The sequence below is a fragment of the Pararge aegeria genome, chromosome 4 (assembly GCF_905163445.1).
Source record: "Pararge aegeria chromosome 4, ilParAegt1.1, whole genome shotgun sequence".
Taxonomy (NCBI): Eukaryota; Metazoa; Arthropoda; class Insecta; order Lepidoptera; family Nymphalidae; genus Pararge; species Pararge aegeria.
In genome coordinates, this window is record NC_053183.1 from 7,653,805 (window position 1) to 7,673,250 (window position 19,446).

Consider the following 19,446-nt stretch of genomic DNA (forward strand, 5'->3'; position numbering starts at 1 on the left):
TTTAGATGCATACAGTGAGTTTCAAAGGATATTTTATAGGGTGGGACAGTGTTCCTTTAAATTATTACTAGCGGACCCGCGCGACTTCGTCCGCGATAGAGTCGAATTAAAAATAGTCGTTTGTCCAATATAAATGATTCCGAGATTCCAATATAGATGAATCCTAGCTAGATCGATTTATCGCCCCCGAAACCCCCTGCATACTAAACTTTATGAAAATCGTTGGAGCTGATTCCGAGATTACAATCTTGCTCGTTTAAAGATATAAGATTTGTTATGACAACTAGCATCAGCCCGTCTTAGTTTCACTGTCGCATCATGCTTTCAATATTTGACGTAGGCAGCCCTAAAGTGACGTAACACGGGCGTCCGCGTCTGTGCAAGCCGGTTCTTGCGCAAAGCAACCACATAATGTAAATCGCGAATTTCATAAGTAATCCGTGAAAGTGAGCGATTCATTTCTTCACTCGCACATACGCACGCCCATGCTCGTTTGACAAGATTTTCCGCAACGTATTTTTTCTAATAAAAATTTTCACTCACTTTAAACAAATTAATGTTAAATATTTACGTAACGTGTTTAATTAATTAATTGGAATACCGGAATAAGTCTTTTTAATTGGAATGTAAAGTATGTCACGACTTCCTACAAAGTGAAATACTTAATACCTATTAAATCATATGCTAATGCATTATATCGATTAGGTATCTCTAACTACACCGCGTATCTCGAGGTCATGGTTTTGATTACTGGCCAGAACTGTGAGATTATGTGCCGACCTATTTAACATAAAGAAGCCCAGAGATGGTTATAAGGCTCTTGATTATGACATTTATCATCTATATACCTACCTACGTTCCATAACTTGCTATGTATATTATATCTTTATTTCTTGAAATAATACTGTGTAAAATGCTGAATAACTAAGCTATTAAATAAATTACAAAAATAATCTGGGCACGAAAGTGAAAATAAAATATTCTATTAAAATATCCGCGAATATCCAAATTCAATCTCCGATTAATCTCTGAATGGCTTCATTAATGCTTCGCCAAAGAAGTTAGATTGCGAAATACTTTTTATCGGAGAAAGTAAAATGGTAATAATAATTATTGATAATCTTTTAATTTAAAAACATATTAACACCTATTTTATGTGATGTAGTACCAGCTCGATGCTTTGGATTCGGTGGATCGTCGTGCTAGGAGACTCATTGGCAACGTCCTGGTAGTCAGTAGACTTCAAAGCCTTGAACACCGGCGCAAGGTTGCCTGTCTAGCTGTATTCTACAAGAAAAATTTCGGAGAGTGTGCTCAGGAGCTATTCGATTTAGTTAAACCATCTCCTTTCTACCATCGAACTGCGAGGTACCGAAATGATCACCGTTACGTGGTTGAAATACCATCAAAACGTACGAAGCGTTTTGCTTCTTCCTTTCTGATCCGCACCGCAAAGGCCTGGAATGCCCTCACATCTTCCGTCTTCCTTCAAATCAAGAGTGAATAGGCATCTTCTAGGCAAGCGCGCTTCATCTTAGGCTGCATCATCACTTACCAACAGTTTGATTGCAGTCAAGCACTTGTCTATATACTCATAAAAAAATATATATATGTTTACTTATACATCTATACGCCCGATCTAAACTAAAATTTATTAAGCATATTGAATTACTAAGGACTTACTAAGTATTACTAGAGAATAGAACTTCTAAGTAATCAATAAATTCAATCTATTGTCTAAAAATAATGATTGATAATTTATTTCAGGCGATAGCGACCAAGATCTAAATCTCAATTACTTAACGATTAGTCCGTCATTATGGTAATTAAATAAACAGAGCAAATAATTTCACGAATTTCTGTAATACTCTCTACGAACATTGCGTAATATTTTTTATAGTTTATCTAAATACATATTAATGTGTAAAGCCATCAGATTACGCATTAATGAGTACGTATTGTACTGCTATTATCACATATACTAAATTACACTTTCTAGATTTGAATGCCCATATCTATCACAATATGTAAGAAATTAATTTCTAGAATTTGCCAGCATCTTTACTCCTTGTAAATTCGCCCTTTTTAAAATTGGTTCATATGTACCAAAGAATATCCCAGCTCAACAGCCTTACAGTACCTGTCTGTACAGACATAAAGTATTTAAAATTGTTATCTTATAATATACTGCCTCTATAGTCTAATCAGGTAAAAATTTTAACACACAACAACAAGGGTCGCGAGTTTCCATGGTCAGGCCTAAAAACTATCAGATATTGTCTTTTTCTCAAATTTCCAGTACTAGTCTGGAGTTTGGAATTTGGTGCTGTTCAACCATCATTGATCTCGGTTAATGTAACTAACTTATTTATCGTTAAGGCTCTCCAACCAGTTTCGGAGAAACACCGTAAAATATCTTATATTCCACTCCCGATCGAGAGGAGCCTTGTACCACCAGTGGGACATAACTTGCCTGAGGTTAAATAGAATACAGATTATTATGTAATAAAATAATAATTATACATCTGGCTTAATCCAATTTAACGCAACAACTCAGTCTGTTTGTGAATTTAATGATCAATCTAGCAGAGTAATGGAATTGTTTAATAGTGATTTGATTATATCGCTAGTTTGGATCCCTTTGTCAATTTACTCAGTAAACATATAATATTCGTGTAGTTAATATAATTTTCGCTATATATATATGCTATTATCAGTGAATTAAGGAGGAATTATATAATAATATTAACGTTACAACTAATATACACGATGGAAACGATTACAATAACAGATGATTCGGAAAAACGTAAGACAACCATAAGACAAGTGTATATAATTATTGTAAAAACGTGTAACATAACATTATTTACACATGAAATATTGTTTCGATATTATCTAAGATCTAAATCTTTTCTGTTGCCATGAAAGCTCATCAGCTGTGTTTACATTTATGGTTGACACCATTTACCACCACGTATTTTGTTATAAACATCACAGGAAAAAAATTGAAAAAAAAAAGTAGTCTATTATTTAGACACCAAGTACCTACACTTTATAAGTTGATAACTTGTAAAGCCTACTTAGTTTTCTTTATAATAATATACACCTACTAATATATCAAAAATCAACCATATATATGGATGGCAGGTAAAATTTATATCTTTCGACAAGAAAAAAACCATCCCAACTTTCCGTGTAAAAAACGTGTTATATTCCTGATAATATCATCATCTGATTTCATCATTTTATTTCTCCTATTTGTCAGCTTGATTTTGTAAAACTAAAAGCATTTGAGCCAAGCCCCGGACGGACAGGCATACACGCAGTCGTACAGACGGATATGGCAAAACTATAAGGATTAATTGAATGGAACTCTAAGAACTTAGGTTTACCAAGGACGCTCCCGATTATTATAAACCATTCGTATTTCATTGCGTGGTAATTATTTATACTAGAAAATATGGTTGTTTATTACCTCTATTTCTAAGCATCGATGTTTTCTCATTTGCTGAATGCACATGTCAATTTCTAAAATACATAATTTATAGCAACTCTCACATTATTCTCATAATGTTACCACAGATTATATAAATAATAAAGTGAAGCGAAATACTTTATTACAATTTAATCGTAGAAATAATTATATTATTATTTTATATAAAAGAAAATCATTTCTTACAGTTTGTTCCTTGCAGTTAAAAGGAAAAAAGCTAAAAAATAAGTACCACCCAACTTCGAGGAACTTGTTAGGATCCGTAAACAGTTATTTTTGGTAGGAGTAGAGCTTTTTTTTCCGCTCTTGTCGGTGTAATTACAGTCACTTAAAACCTATCCCTTAAGTTGATTTTCACTATGTTCGATGCATTTCTTGCATGCCCTGCCCGCATTGCTCTATTTATATGAGGTTTTCTACTAACCATCATTTGGGCAATCTGATTGGTCTATTAAATGACTTTCTATCCCATGATATGTACCACGCGCTTTGCTTCCTCGTTTCTAATTCACATAAAACATACCATTCGAGCTTTTATTTTTAAAAGTATGCCCAAGTTTTGCATTATAAAATAATAGATAAAAAGTGTTGACCGCGAAGTAGGACGTCGACCGGCCATGACTGAATACAACGTAGCGTGGTTGTGCAGTGGCCACATAATAAATTGTAGGTATTTGGCTATTACAAAACTACGACCTTTCTGGTGCAGCTTGCGTGCCCGACTTATGGCCGTTCTATCGCCGACCGTGTTTTAGCCCTATTTATATGAGATAACACTATAAAATGGGTAGACATAATTATCTCGTAGCGCGCATCTTACTGGAGGCGGACATAGGGATTTATCTCGGGAAAACAAATGGTTGGGATTAAAAATAAAAACTGCAAATAAAAAGCAGAAATTTTCAGCCAATAGCTATTTGAAATACATATAAATATAAAAATAAACCGAATTGATTCCCTTTTTTTAAGTGTATTGAAAATCATCATCATCACTTCAACTGATTGTTGTCCACTGCTGGGCCTTTAGTAGGAAGTTCAAAAAACCACAGTCCTGGGCTGCTTGTTTCCAGCGGCTCTCGGCGACTCGCTTGATGTCGGCTGTCCACCTCGTTGGGGGCCGACGAACGCTGCATTTACCGGTCGATATTCCATCACCTTTAGACCCCAACGTCCATCGGTCCTCCGAGCTATGTGTGCTTCGCCCATTGCTACTCCTACTTCACGTCTCGCTGAGCTGTGGCGGTAACATCTACAAAAATCATCAGAATCCATAAATTGTACATGAATTCTTTGTATTTCACTATATTTTACGTGTGTACATGATGACTGATAAGGGATGATCTATGAATGAATGGACAGGCGTTGCAGTACATAAATATTGTCGACAAATACACAAATACACGAAGTTTTCATAAAAGCTACGATTTTACCAACATCACTTACCGGTCGGACATTGACAAGGGTGTGTAAAATATGTGCTACGTTACTCGGTTGTATCATATAAATGATAAATGTGGATGTTTTCCTTTTAAGGGGGGACTAAACAGGTGTGACGACTAGAACCGCACGGATTTACGTCAGCGGTACGACGGTAGGTATACTCAATAACCATGGGATTTTCGACATTTATTTATGGTTGATTTTAATCATTGCCTGTGATTTTTTTCTAGTAGAACTTTTCTACAGTAAGGAATAATAATAGTTTATTGTCATTTCTCTTTTCTTCTCGGCCTATGGACATGGCGTACTATCTACACACATACGACGCTTTTAGCAGTTATACGCTTTTATAGCGCGACCAAAAGGCAGATTTTTTCATTTGTAGGGATACTAACGCTCGTAAAAAGCTATTATTTATTAAAGATCTCGTGAGAAGTCCGTTGTCCGTAAGAATATGCGTTGAACCCTCGGGGCGTTCACACCGACACTAAATCTTGTCTAAGTTCCGTGACGTCAGCTGTACCTGCGAGACACGCTGGAAATACGTTACCGCGCGTCATCTGTGTTACGCCGCGCCGTGTACAAAGGCTCTTATAGGCTCTTAAATATCGTGTTAGTGCTCGACTTGAAAAATGAGGTGAAAGATTTCTTTTCACTTTATTTAGCCGAAAATGTGATTCAATTTATTCAGCACCGAACTATAGTAGTGCAAGATCCTGTTCACTAGACTGGCCTTATATTATGTAGGCTGTATATATTTTTACAAAATTTTTTTACAGGCTAAAACTCTAAGAGTTATCTAATATCTAATAAGTATCTAATATTGAAGCAAATGTTTGAATAGAGGCAGATATTTGAATTCAGTGAGGTGGATAAAATGGTATAATTAAATGAATATGAGTACATACGGATGAATGCTTGACGGCACGTCTTTATCGGTAGCGTGGTAACTGGCTGCGGCCGAAGCGTTATCTTTCAGAAATTAATATATTCTCAAATTATCCTGCCGGAGATCGAACCTGGAACCTTCCGCTTACATACACTACACAGACTAAAGCGCTCGCAGTTCTCAAAGGGACCTAAGTATTTGAGACAAAGAAGTATACTCACATATCACAAAAGCTTTTAAATACCTCACATTATTGGTTCAAAGAATTTTTGTTTTGGCATCCCTGTTTACGCACTGTTATTCCTCTGTCCACACAAAGGTTTTTACTAAGAGAACCTTTATTAAATTCTCCGTTGTGGGTACATGATTGTATATAGATGTTTCTGTTGTGCCACAGTTAGATAGCCGATTAAAAACATACTTGACTCTAAAAAAATACTGTTATTTTAACTACCTCCCTGATGCAGCGGTGATCCCTGTGTTTTTAAGTTGGAAGTGCCAGGTTCGATTACGGGAAGGGGCAGTTTAGGATATTATAAATTCTGGATTTTCTCTGGTTTTGTTTGGTGGGAAGCTTCGGCCGTGGCTAGTTACCAGGGTACTAGAAACTGGCCACGGCTGACAAAGACGTGCCGCTAAACGATGTCGCGTGGAAACCGATTAAGAGTATGGGTTTACTAAAACTGTCGTACTCCCTATCAGGTTAGCCCGCTAAAAAAACCAAAGTAATCTTATGTTACCCAAACCAGTGTTTAGATAAAGTAGCATTTAAAAAGTCAATAGCTCTTATTGCTGAGACACGATATTTGACTACTTTCATCCATCCCGACCTATCCCGAGCTGCAGACTTAATCGTGTTCCAAGATAAGTTTGAAGCCTTCATTCCCGCTTCCAGAGACCGCTTATATGTTGCCTTTGGCCTTCCACGTCTTCGTTTGCCTCCTACAGGCTGACATTAAAATTCTTCTAGACACTGGATGTTCGGCCTAAAAGTCACCTATCCAGTTCCATTTTCTACGCTGTATGTGGTCAAGGATAGGGTTTTCATTGCAAGGGCCCAGAGATCTGTATTGGAAATTGTTTCAGTCCAAAAGATACCAAAAAAGTTGCGCAGGCACTTGTGTATATGAATACTTGCAACTTATTGACCAGTTTGACAGAGTGCTTCCAATTTTCGCTGCCATATAGGACACTCTTAACGTTATTATTTTAAACTGAAATAATTTAAAATAAAGTTATTTAATATTATTTTGTAATTAAATGTTAGTCGTTAGATAAAGCTTTTATTTGTTACTTGTAATTTGGTACCAATGTCTAACCCAACGTCTGCCTGAGTTCGTTGACAACGCAGCAATTATCATCAAAAGTTATAATTTATTAACCTATTTGCCATGTTTGGACAGCCGGTTGGCGCATTTGGCAGCGACCCTGCTTTCTGCGTCAAAGGCCGTGGGTTCGCTTTCCACAACTGGAAAAAAATGTTTGTGTGATGAACATGAAAGTTTTTCAGTGTCTGGGTGTTTATCTGTATTTAACAAGTATTTTAGTGTAGTATATTTTAAAAAAAATATTCTATATCTTAGTACCCATACTTCTGTTATGGGTACTAAGCTAGCTGATGAATATTTTATATTCATAAAAATATTCATCAGCTATCTTAGTACCCATAACACAAGCTACGCTTACTTTGGGGCTAGATGGCGATGTGTGAATTGTCGTAGTAGTATATTTATTACTATATTTATTTTTTTATTTATTTATGACGGCTGGTCAGAATACACTGCGAGGCCACTTTTTTGTGTGTGTTCTTTTCACTGTGCTACTGCTACTGCTACTGTGATCACTAACTGGTGTGCCCAGCGTGGTGATTATATGCAAAGTTTCCTGACCTTTAGTCCAACTGAGGACTGAGCTGAGCGCAATAATATTCATAGATAGACTTTATGTACTGTGGTAACCAATGGATGTTTAATTTATTGTAAAAACAGGCCGTAAGGCTTCATAAAGAAAACTAAGTTATCCTTATTGCATGGAAGAATAAGATCTTAAACAAAGAAACACTGACAAAGACTGCTTACAAAAGATCTTACCGCTAAGATGCGATCTCTTTCAGGAAAAACTATGAGCTATACTAATGTAGCTTTGTTTCTCATAAACGGACGATGTTGTTGATTTGACTTAAATTTAAATCGGTAAGTTGGTAGTTGTATTGCTTTTTGTGGCAAAGCTCGTCCAGGGCAGTAGGTACCGCCATGCTTATTTCTAGCCGCCAAGCAAAGTGAAAGGCCGCATAATAACATAGGCTACTTTTGGAAAAACATCAAATTTCTTTTACGTGCTCAGTTTATTTAACACGGGTAACAATATAAAATAATTGAATGAATACATTTTTATTGTACATCACAGAGAAAATTCACAGAGATATAGATACAATAGCACAATAAGGTAAAAGGTACAATTTGGCGGCCTTATCGCTATATAGCGATCTCTTCGAGGCAACCAAAGGCATGCGAGAAAATGCTATAGGTAATGTGTAGGTGGTACAACATATATTTATCAGTAAAATATTATGATTTAACTAAAAAAACATAAAATAAACATATAAACAAATTCCTTAAAAGCCGGCAACGCATCGGTGGCGCCTCTGGTGCTGCAGATATTTATGGGCGGCGCTGATCACTTATCATCAGGTGACCCACTTGCTCGTTTGCCCGCTATTAATATAAATAAATATATATAAAATACTACGTATTAAACAACCCATAAAAGATTTGATATAATATATGTTCCATCCATACAAACATAAAACATACAAATACTCTATAATAATCTTTCTCTATAAATCTTTTGTTCTATAAATGCATAAAAGAAATATATTAATCAAATAAATATATAAAAATCAAAGAACCCTCAAAAAGATATAATATACAAAATAAACAAAGTCTCCATAAATAAAAGAAAATCTTTATTGTACCTATACAAAAATCAATACTAAACTAAAGAAACATTTTCAAAGACTGGTTCCAATAGAACTTATCCTAATACGGGATCTTTTTCAGAAAAACTCCGTAGTATAGCGTCGAAGTTTGTATTTGATACTGTAAATTGTGTACCAACATTTATCACGAAACTGTTGAATAAACTTTGAAACTTGGCGAAATAATAATGCGCTATTAAATTACAAAAAGGATAAAATGTAGGTTGACGAAATAAGACCCCGTTAGCGTTATTTAATTTGAGTAGTCTTTCCTAACTTAGCAGCTTTTCGAAACTTACCCCCCAGTTTCAGAAAGCGCAGTTATCTAATATAGTTACTTAGCTGCCAAACTGTTTTTGATCGAATGACTCAATATCACTCACTCCTATAACTCCGCCGCTTCCACTTGGGCTGTAAATGATGTTATTGTTGGTAAGAAAAGTGATCAATTAATGAGTACCACAGCCACGTTGACAAACTCTTCACAAACTGAGTGATCACTTTACCATTGATTTAGCACTGATCAGGGTTTTGGAAGAGCAAGAAATAATTACATGGAAAATTGTCTTATTTTTATATTTATTTATTAGGAAGCCAACGTGAATACAACCTATCTTAATACTTATATGGACACATTTAACAATTGTTGTATAATGCTGTACACCCCACTTATAGGCTAACTTAGCATGCATAACACAAAATTATATTACTAGCGTACTCAGCCCGCTACGGTGGGCTAGATTTTGCTTTATTTTATTTAATCAATAAACTTACATTAATTTTTTAATTTAAGTCTCATAATATATTTAATCATTTATTTCTCTCCGCATTCATTCTCTTCCATTCTCTTCTCGAGCGGGTGAAGATCATTATCTACACCCATGTACACCCAACAATAGAATATCATCATAGTAAAAAAAATATAAATAAAAAAATAAATAAAAGCTGTATTTGACAGTTTGACAGTTCAAAAATAGGAGTGCTCCGATTGTCACCAAACTTTACAGGATTACTCGCCAGGTCAATCCGGAAATTCCCTGAAAGTTTCATTGAAATACCTCTTCGTCTTACCGTTTCGGAGCCTATACGGAACATAACCACACACTTTCTCTTTTATATATATATAGATAGATAAAAATAAATAGATAGCCAAATGTCAACTGGTTATCATCTTTTACACAACATTATTCAGAACGAGACACAGCCATACTGCTTGGGGGCAATAATAAGCATTGTGATAATACTTCCCCGGAGGAGCTTTATCACAAAAAGCATCCAACTTACCAACTGCGTTTAAGTAGTGTACATAACAAAAACTTTAAGAAAAAAAAAATCTACAGCACGATCTTTAAAAACACATTTTATGATACTATAACTAGATTTATTTGTATAAGCCTTAATGAATATGGCGTGGTAGGTAATATTGCAGATATTACGGTAATCAGTGTACCCGACGCTCCGCTCATAACATCGTCGTTTCACCGTCATGAATCTCTGTGAAATATTAAAGACGAGGCAAATTTTATTAAACGCGAAGACACGACATTCTATATGGGTGTAATTAATAATGAAGCTTCTGTTTAAAGGAGTAGTAATTTTTAATTTTACCCTTGATTAATATGGTACTAAATAAAAAAATGGATTTAACCGATCTGTAGTGACCCGCCGCCATTTTGAGTATTTTTCGAAAAGTACACAGGCAAACAATATCAAGTAACATAGTTCCCCAAACTGAGTGAGTTACCGATATATTTGAAGGTAAAGATATACGCACAATGGCAATTTATAAAAATATACTTATAACATGTCTGACTATGAACATACTACCAGCTTCCATTTAAAAATGTTCGAAACCCATTGAAACGTTCCGTATTGTATAAGTGGGTATTAGGTAAGTAAATAAATTTTGATTACAATTTATTTTATAAATATCTTTCAGAGGTAGATGGTGTCTAAGTATATAGGTGCGACTAGCCATATACGTTGGTAGAGCTAGTAAAACAAGTTGATCCAGTTAAAAGAAACTAACTGGATAAATAAAATAAATATACTACGACAATACACACATTGCCACCTATCCCCAAAGTAAGCGTAGCTTGCGTTATGGGTACAAAGATGACTGATGAATAATTTTATGAAATATATAAGTACATAAATAAATAAATAGCATACATATAAACACCCAGACACTGAAAAACATTCAAGCAGAGTCGCTGCAAACTGTGCCAATCGGCCGTCAATAGAGGATAAAGGTTTGACTTTGAAACAGAACCCGATAATCAACAATTATACATTTTTGGTATTTATGTAAATATTAAAACACTCTTGGCAGTATCCCGTTCTCTTGCTTTAAGTCCTTTCTACAAAGGTTGCCTGTAAGAGATTGCTTGCAGCAATAAGGCCGCCTTTGCATGTCTACATTCTTTACTGTATACTCCTTAATGTTGCTTTTCCTGTGTGTTCCCACCGCCTATCACAGTCCACTGCTGGACTAAAGGCCTCTGCTAACTGAAGGGTTTGCCCGTAACCACCACGCTGTGCAGGCGGGTTGGTGACCACAGTAGATGGTAGTAGAAGCACAGAGGACGCTGCTGCCCGCTCTCCGTAATCCCTTAGTCGCCTCGTACGACATCCGCGGGAAGAAGAGGGGTGGTGACTGTATTCTGATCTGCCGTCACCACATAGCAGTCATACAGGCGAAGCTAAATGTCATAAAGGCGAAGTTAACTTGCCTTGGTAACAATAATTATTATGGTATAGTCATCAGTGGCGTGCATAGAGGGCATGCACAGGGTACAGTACATTCACGGAGGCACCTATGGGATAGGAATAGAATGCGTCTTAAATAAAAAGCGTCAGCTGATGCCGACCTAACTTGAACGTAACCTTTAAGCTGTTACGTCGGTGTACTGGACTCTAACGACTATATTTAAGTCGATATCTTTTGACGAAAGATTATTAATAGGACCTAGTTTAGAGAGCTCGTGTCACTAATCGGCCAAGAATAGTTGATCAGTTTTATTCACATATTCTTATGTAACTCTGAGTCTTATAGATTTATATTAGAGTAAACTCTTTTGTGTTCTGCACACTGCTGCGATCCCTAATGTAAGTAAAAAAAAAAATATTTTGTCGATATACCCATAACCTGTAGGTCTTCCATCATACATATCTCCATTTGGACGCCAACAGAGATTGCTTTTAGCGATAAAGAGACAAATTTAAAAACTATAATATTCGATATGACGTTTTTTTGCTAATAAAATGTAAATATGTATTTTAGTGTACAATGAAGTATACTTTCTTCTTTACCTATTTAGGTACATTTTATTATGTAACCTAAATAAGTGATTACGATGTTTGATCTCAGACTCGCTCATGAATAGGTGTTTGTGTAATAAATCATTCAGATGGGTATGTTATTAATTATAACACTACCACATAATACGAAAGATAAACCGTAATAATTAAAGGAAAGACTGGAGTATCATGAATCCTGTGACCAGCGACCAGCAATTACTGAATATGTTGATTGAGTTGATAATGGAGGGCAATGTGTCTTAGTTTATCAACATCTTTACTCATTAACATCACGAAAATGTAAAATTGAATTAACGAATTGGCTTCTTAACCTAACTTATGATGAGTCTGAAAACCTTATTCAATAATACATACAATCACACCCTCACCCTCACCCACACCCTCACCCACACCCACACTCACCATTTTTATATTACCACCCATTAATTATATTTAAAAAAAACTTATGGATGTACTTATGTAAATGTAGAAAAAGAAAAAAAAATGAGTTTATCAATGCTTTCAATTGAATTTAATTCAAAAGGTTTTTAGTTTTCTATTTTTATTCATCTCACTAGATTTAATTTAAGTGTATGGTTCTCGCTCCAGAGATGGGCGATAATAACTGCGACTCAGTCTTGCACTATAGCAGTATTATCGAATTTGGGTTTCATGATACCATTAATATGTTTGCCTTATTTTGTAATATTTTTAATTTACTGTGTAACTGTTAATTGAAATAAACTCATTATTATTATTATTATTATCTTCATCGTCAGCCTACGACCTACAGCTGAGTGCAAGCCTACCCTGAGTTCAACCGCTATTTTAATGATTGTTTATATATTTTAGTGATATTTAACTTAACGAGTAGTTAACTGGATAAAACAGAGGATTTTTTGTTACCAGCAACTGTGGCCGTCGATTTTAGTAATTATCAACTAGAATTAAAGTGTTGTAGTGTGGCGGGTCCAAACACTTTTTTCCTATTAAACAAACCTCTCATAAACAATATGTAAGGATTGTAATAATATTATTAATATCGTAACGATTTACGAAAACGCATAGTTCTTTACCTCTTCAAACAAGAACTAAAAACTTTTAGTTCGCATATTAGGTAGTGATATTTTGTATTAAAATATCACTAATATAATAATATTAATTCAACGGCAAGTAACAAGGGCACCTTAAAAATATTGTTTCGGGGTTGAAAAAGTATTTTTTAAATTTTGGGACGTTGGGACATTCAATTTAATCCCTAGTTTTAGAATAATAAATATAACTTTTTGAATTCGCAAAATTCCCGCACGAGCTAGTTTTATAGGCACCGGTAAACAACAAATAACTGGCGCGGACGCGCCAATTTTTCAATAGAGTTTCGAATATTTCGTTAATTTCCAAATAGACTTCCTGTGTAACTGAATATAGTTTTTGACATTGTGAATATAGCTTTTATGAAAGATTATTTTTTTATATTTAGAAATATATTAAGGTATATAGTTGGTAATAAAATACCTATAATAATTGCATGTCACTTGGCCAGGCATTTATGGACTTACCAATAATTTTATTATCCCAATACCTAAGGCCTGGAACAAGATTTTTTTTTTAAATAAACCGCTAATGAGACAAGTAAAGTATGTACATACTTAATGTGCCTAAACGTGTGTATGTGGTCTAGAGTACTGTATCCACTCCGAAACCCTGCCTGCTCCGGCGGCTGGAAATCTTTAAGCCTCCGTGACTAACGGTTGGTTCGTGATAACCCCTGCAAACAACTTATAGATGTGGCTTAGGAGCGAGATAGGACGGTAGTTCTTGAGGAGTGTTTTGTCACCCTTTTTAAAAAACAAAACTACTATGCTCCTATCCCACGTCCTATTATACGCCAATGAGACAATTAAAGTACATACTTAATCAATCAGCAAGCGATTGTTTGCGAGAACGAAACTAAACTAGCTAACTACAAAGTGGGAAAAAATTAATTTGCCCTGATAATAATTAAAAACGGTACGGTAAAGAAGATACGCCATATGACCGACAAACAAACTGCTAGGCTGGTCTATTTTAGTTACTTTCATAGCATTATGTCATATGAATTTTTACTGTTGGGTATTGCTACTGGTATTAGCTATTTTCGTGCTGCAGAAGAGGGCTGTTCGTTCGATCTACAAAATGGGTACCAAGGGAGTCATTGAGAGATATTTTTTTTTTTTTAAATAATGACAGTGAATATTCCAAAATTTAATGTACGTTCATAAAATAAATCTAAAATTAAGGAAACATATGACTGCAATAATTTAAACATTAGAGGAAATTGCATACGATTCTACAATAAACTACCCATTGATGTCTTTGATATGTCTCTTAAAAAGTTAAAATTATACGTAAGCTTATAGAAAAAGTGTGAATTATTGCTCTAACCAGGTTGCTCTTTTATTCATTTTAAATCACAACGTGAGATGGCGATAGTAAAAAAAAAACACCCGGCTAAGTTTGTTGTAGGCTTCTTCTTAGACCAGGATGCGTTTGAAACCCCCGTAGCTTTAGTTTTAAGTTAGCGAATATGGTTATCGCCATGACGCTTACCGGTTACCATGGTGGACCATGTATACCACTGCAGCTGTAAAATTTGCGACGGTCTGTATGAAGACAACCAATTCTTAACTTATTACTGAAGCCGACCCGCTGGATTTGTTATTTGTACTCCCGCCTCGAATAATATGAAAACTGTGCAGTTCTCGCACTTTCAAAGCAAAAGTAATAAACATAGATTATCGTAGATTAGAGAGAAAGTTTTGATGATAATCGCAAGTCTCAGTAACATAGGTAACGTTTCCGATGTTCTAGGAAAAAACACTACTTTAAACAGACATTACCCCTGTCTATTTAGATTAATACCCAAAACTAGAGTCTTGGGTATTACTGTAAAGAGAAATTTAAATCCCATAAAGATAATATTTTATACACGTTAACACCTGTTAAGAACAGATTTACGAGTATCTCACCGCAAAAATGTAATCGTTAAATCATCACATGCAAATTTTAAACAATAACCAACGTAACGCTTTACAATGTACTGCCCGTAGTCGTACTTTATGGACCGTTGTATTTTATGATAATACGCAGCCTTAATCGCAATTTTATAACCTTCAGCAGTGTTCGCACTTAAACGAAATGGTTCGGGTAGGTATAACATAAAAAAAGTCTCGTAGACTAAAAATTTTACTAGGAGACGTGAAAAATAAAAAGCATGCTTATTTAAAGAGCTCTAAGGCCCAATTAGGCAAGAACCTGTCTCTTTTTAGTTCTTATTTCAAGCGCAGAATAGATAAATAGGTCCGGGCTGTATAAATGTGGCATAACTTCAAAATATAGCTAAGCAGTTTTTCAACTGACTGCGCCTTTTAAATGTCAGAATTTTACAAAACACTGCGTAGTAAACCCTAAGAGTATTGAAGATTTCCTTAAGGTTTGGTGAATACTGTTTTATGGTGAAAGATACTTTAAGGGCAGGGCGATAATTTGGAAATTGCTCGCAAGCATGCTTCGTGCATACCTTCATATTAAACCGCGTTATATTAAATATTAGTGCACAGCCGCATATTGAAGTTCTTCGGTCATGTGTCCCGGAAAGACAAGAACTATATAAAATGCCTTGTAGTGCAGGGTAGAAGGCACTAGAGCGCACGGTAGGTCAACCATTCGATGGACCGATCAGATCAAATTTTCCGTGGGAGGTCCCTTGCATGAGTGTAAAATGCGTAGTGAAATAGGCCTGACAATAATTATTAGTTACAAATTTTAGTTTAGTTATTTACAACTCGGACCATACTTGATTTTGCTGAAGCGTTTTTAGTTGATCGACATTTACCGAATGGAAGCAGTGATGGAAAAGTTGCTGAACATGTTGAAAATTTTGCGTAGCTTTCAGACACTGTTTGCGAATACCGATCCGATAGTGTGTGTTTGAATATTTCATTTGCAATTTCAAACACAAAGTTTGATGTGGGTCACAAATTAACATGTTGCCCAAATTTTACGTGAATTTACTTTATAGTTTATTTGTTTTTATCGTTGACTGCTTTTCGCTTTTACGTTTGATTTTATAACATCACAAATACATCTGGGTTTATTCTCAATGACATTCAAATTTATGACTGAAATTATCATGCATACACGAAAATGCCCACGCACACAAACACACACCCACACACATTCGTTTTCATGGAACAATTGTATGTTAAAGGCGGGCCGTAGTAGTAAATGCGGACAATGTATTGCATTATGGCAGTAGTAAGCGGTTGTAGTAAATGCAGCTCAATGTATTGCATTGTATTGGACATTATTGTCATGTTTTTAAGTCCAATTCAATGCATTGGACTTTATTGTCTTGCGAGGTGTGTCAAGTAGAGTACCTACCTATTCCACGCAAGGGCTGCCTTTGTTCTGGACGCCCCTAAACCCCACCGCTTCACTCAGGATTTATATTCTCCCGAGCACCCGAACATCTGAGCGTACCTGTTTTAATATTATCTTTGACCAATGCCATAACTTAAGTGTCATTGTAGCTGTTCCAAATAAAATAAAATGTTGGTACATAATTTTGTATTTCGTAATTCGTGACGTAAGCTTTCACAAAAATTATCTCAAAAGTCGTCAAATATTCTTAGTTCATACATTCTTAGTTAATTTCTCATTCAGAATTGACGACTTTGCTATAAAGCTTAAACAACGTCAATTAGACACCTCTTCATATAGTAACAATCTAACTTCGAAGTGAAATAGTCATAGAAACAACATATTTCGGTTATGAACGCGGCAAAAAGAATTGTCATTCATTATCTTAACTTTCTAAATTAAATATAGTCAGGGCTCACATCACAGATATTTGATAGATGGGGGTTTTTATCATTTCTGAACTTTATATTGTTTCTTTCAGTTTACGACGCATCGGGTCAATACAGTCCAAACATTCTGTTTGGCAACGAATACTGGATGGGGTCGATCAATGCGTGCCACGATCTACAACTCAAGCAGTACTACGCGCAAACGCCCCCCTTCCCCACTACCTTCCACGTAGCCAAGATAAACTTGACCGTCGATAGAGACCACATACCACAGGTATTATTGACCAATTTTAAAATCGTTTAGACAGCATGAAAACGTTTCCTCGTGAATTAGTCCATACTATTAAAGTTACATTAAAATTGAGCTAGGACACGCAGGATATGTCATGGACGGCTGGTCATGACACAATTTACCGGCTGGTCTTGGTTATTTCATTTACGGAAATGCTGAAATATCGTTTCGTATTTTGATATGGTTGCACTATGCCAAAATTTAAAATAAAGCCACATATTAGTTTAAATTACTTTGAATATATGAAACATAGGTACTAGTTTTTTACTTCTATGCCAAGCAAGTCTGCCAAAACCCATATCAAGATGCGAGCTGTCGTATATATCAAAATATAAACATATATCTTAGGTAAGCATATTGGCAGCAGGTAAGATGTTATGACAAATCCAATTCGTGAAACAAATACAAAATACATTGATAAATAACGTTGGAAAAAGTTCGCGTAGTTCAAAAATAGTAGACACTTATCCAAATAATATATTGAAGCTTTAAAGCTATAGCTTAAGCATTTTTTGTGAAAGTCAACGTGTAGAATAACCCTCTTGACAGAGTTGGTCATGTTACGAAACTTTTGTATTAAAAGTTCCCGCTATAAGATGACACTGCCATTGAAAGTTCTTTATGTAAAAGCTTCTGCTCGATGCAAAACAAAAAACGAATAAATTCCTTCTTGTCATTGCCAATTCTGCTTTACACAAAACACGGAATAAAAGTTGTGCTCCTCTTTTCAAAAACAGCTACTCGTTTCTTGGCAAATTAAAGCTTGACTTTATAGGCCTTTGTTAAAGTATCCATTATAATATTATCAATGCAAAAGTGTTTTTCATACTAGGCTCATTAGCTGATCTGATCTTACTAAGATTTTGCATATAATTATACTTTATATGCTCGTATTTTGGAGATTGACAAATTAATACTTGTATATTCCGGAATCCCAACAGTTTCCCCGTGATTAAAAAAAAAGATACTTTTATCCCGGTTAAAAACGTTTCCCATGAGATTTAAAGAGAAAAAACAACTTTGGATACATAACAAAGGTCAACAGCTTACCAATCTTAACGAAATTTTTGTATCCTCGGACCGAAAAATCTACGATACCTATAAGTCCGGGAAAATAAATTCCGTAAAACGTTTTAAAACCGTAACAAACGCGAACATATTTCAGGGCAACAGCTAGTAAAAATTATAACGCCAAGTATGTGCTATGGAACTTTTATATAAAGGCAGACTTTCGTGGCCGATAAGCAAAATGCGCACGAAAGACGGTTGATGCAATACCACTTATAATCATCATTCAACCGATGAACGTTCACTGCCAGATCTTGCGTGGATATTTCCACACTCTACCTATTCTTATCCCCGATACGGGACTAAAAATACTAAACGAACACGATGGGCTAAATTTGTCAACTATAAGATATATGAGGCATAGCTTTGGAATTTTTATGCAGGTTATAGTCATACTGTGTCATTTGAAAGGTGCTTTCAGTTGAATTGTTACAAAACACTTCATAGCTATTCCGACGTAATGCTACGTTTATGTGTAAGGCCCAGTTAATATGCAGAGTGCTGCTTTTAAATTTTGCAGACGTGTGCAGCCGTGAATATGATAATGTATAAGCGATTTATACTTTACTAGCTGTTGCCCGCGACTTTGTCTGCGTTTGATTTTGTTTTTTGATGTGGCATTAAACTTAGTTGTAGTTCTAAAAAAATTTAAAGTACACAGTATCGCTAAGCCTTGAATGAGGGGTTCGGTGCTGTCCGCTGAGGAGTTCTGTCCTCTATCTCCAACCACAGTTTAACCTCATATTATAAGCACTGTGGAGGATCGTAGACGAGTCCAATCCACAGTAGTGAAATAAAACAACAAGGTGTAGTCGTTTTACCGGAGATGCGTTCGCTTCAGAGTCAGCGAGTGAAGTGCGTGATTTGACCGCGTGAGGCGGGGTTTTATGCTCACAGAAGCGCGCGCATATCGGTATCTTTATTAGAGTATGAGACAAGGATGCAAATACAGGTAAAAGAGATAGCAATATTAGTAGACAGAGATAGTGATACATAAAGAGTGAAGCGGTTGTTTACAAATTGGTCAGCTTCAGTATGGTTGGTGACGGGGAAGCATCGACCGCTTAATTTAAATAAATCTTATGTTTAATTTTACAGCTATAAATCGTCTATATTTATTACTAATAAAATATACTC

At 35.5% G+C, this 19,446-nt stretch overlaps 1 protein-coding gene across 1 annotated transcript in view; it reads left to right on the plus strand.

The window, feature by feature from the left end:
• Positions 1–19,446, plus strand: part of LOC120637847 (nose resistant to fluoxetine protein 6-like) — a 97,256-nt gene that overhangs the window by 56,881 nt on the left and 20,929 nt on the right. The window contains exon 3 of the mRNA XM_039909882.1: positions 17,042–17,223. Coding sequence (XP_039765816.1) covers positions 17,042–17,223 — 182 coding nt within the window. The remainder of the gene's footprint in view (positions 1–17,041; positions 17,224–19,446) is intronic.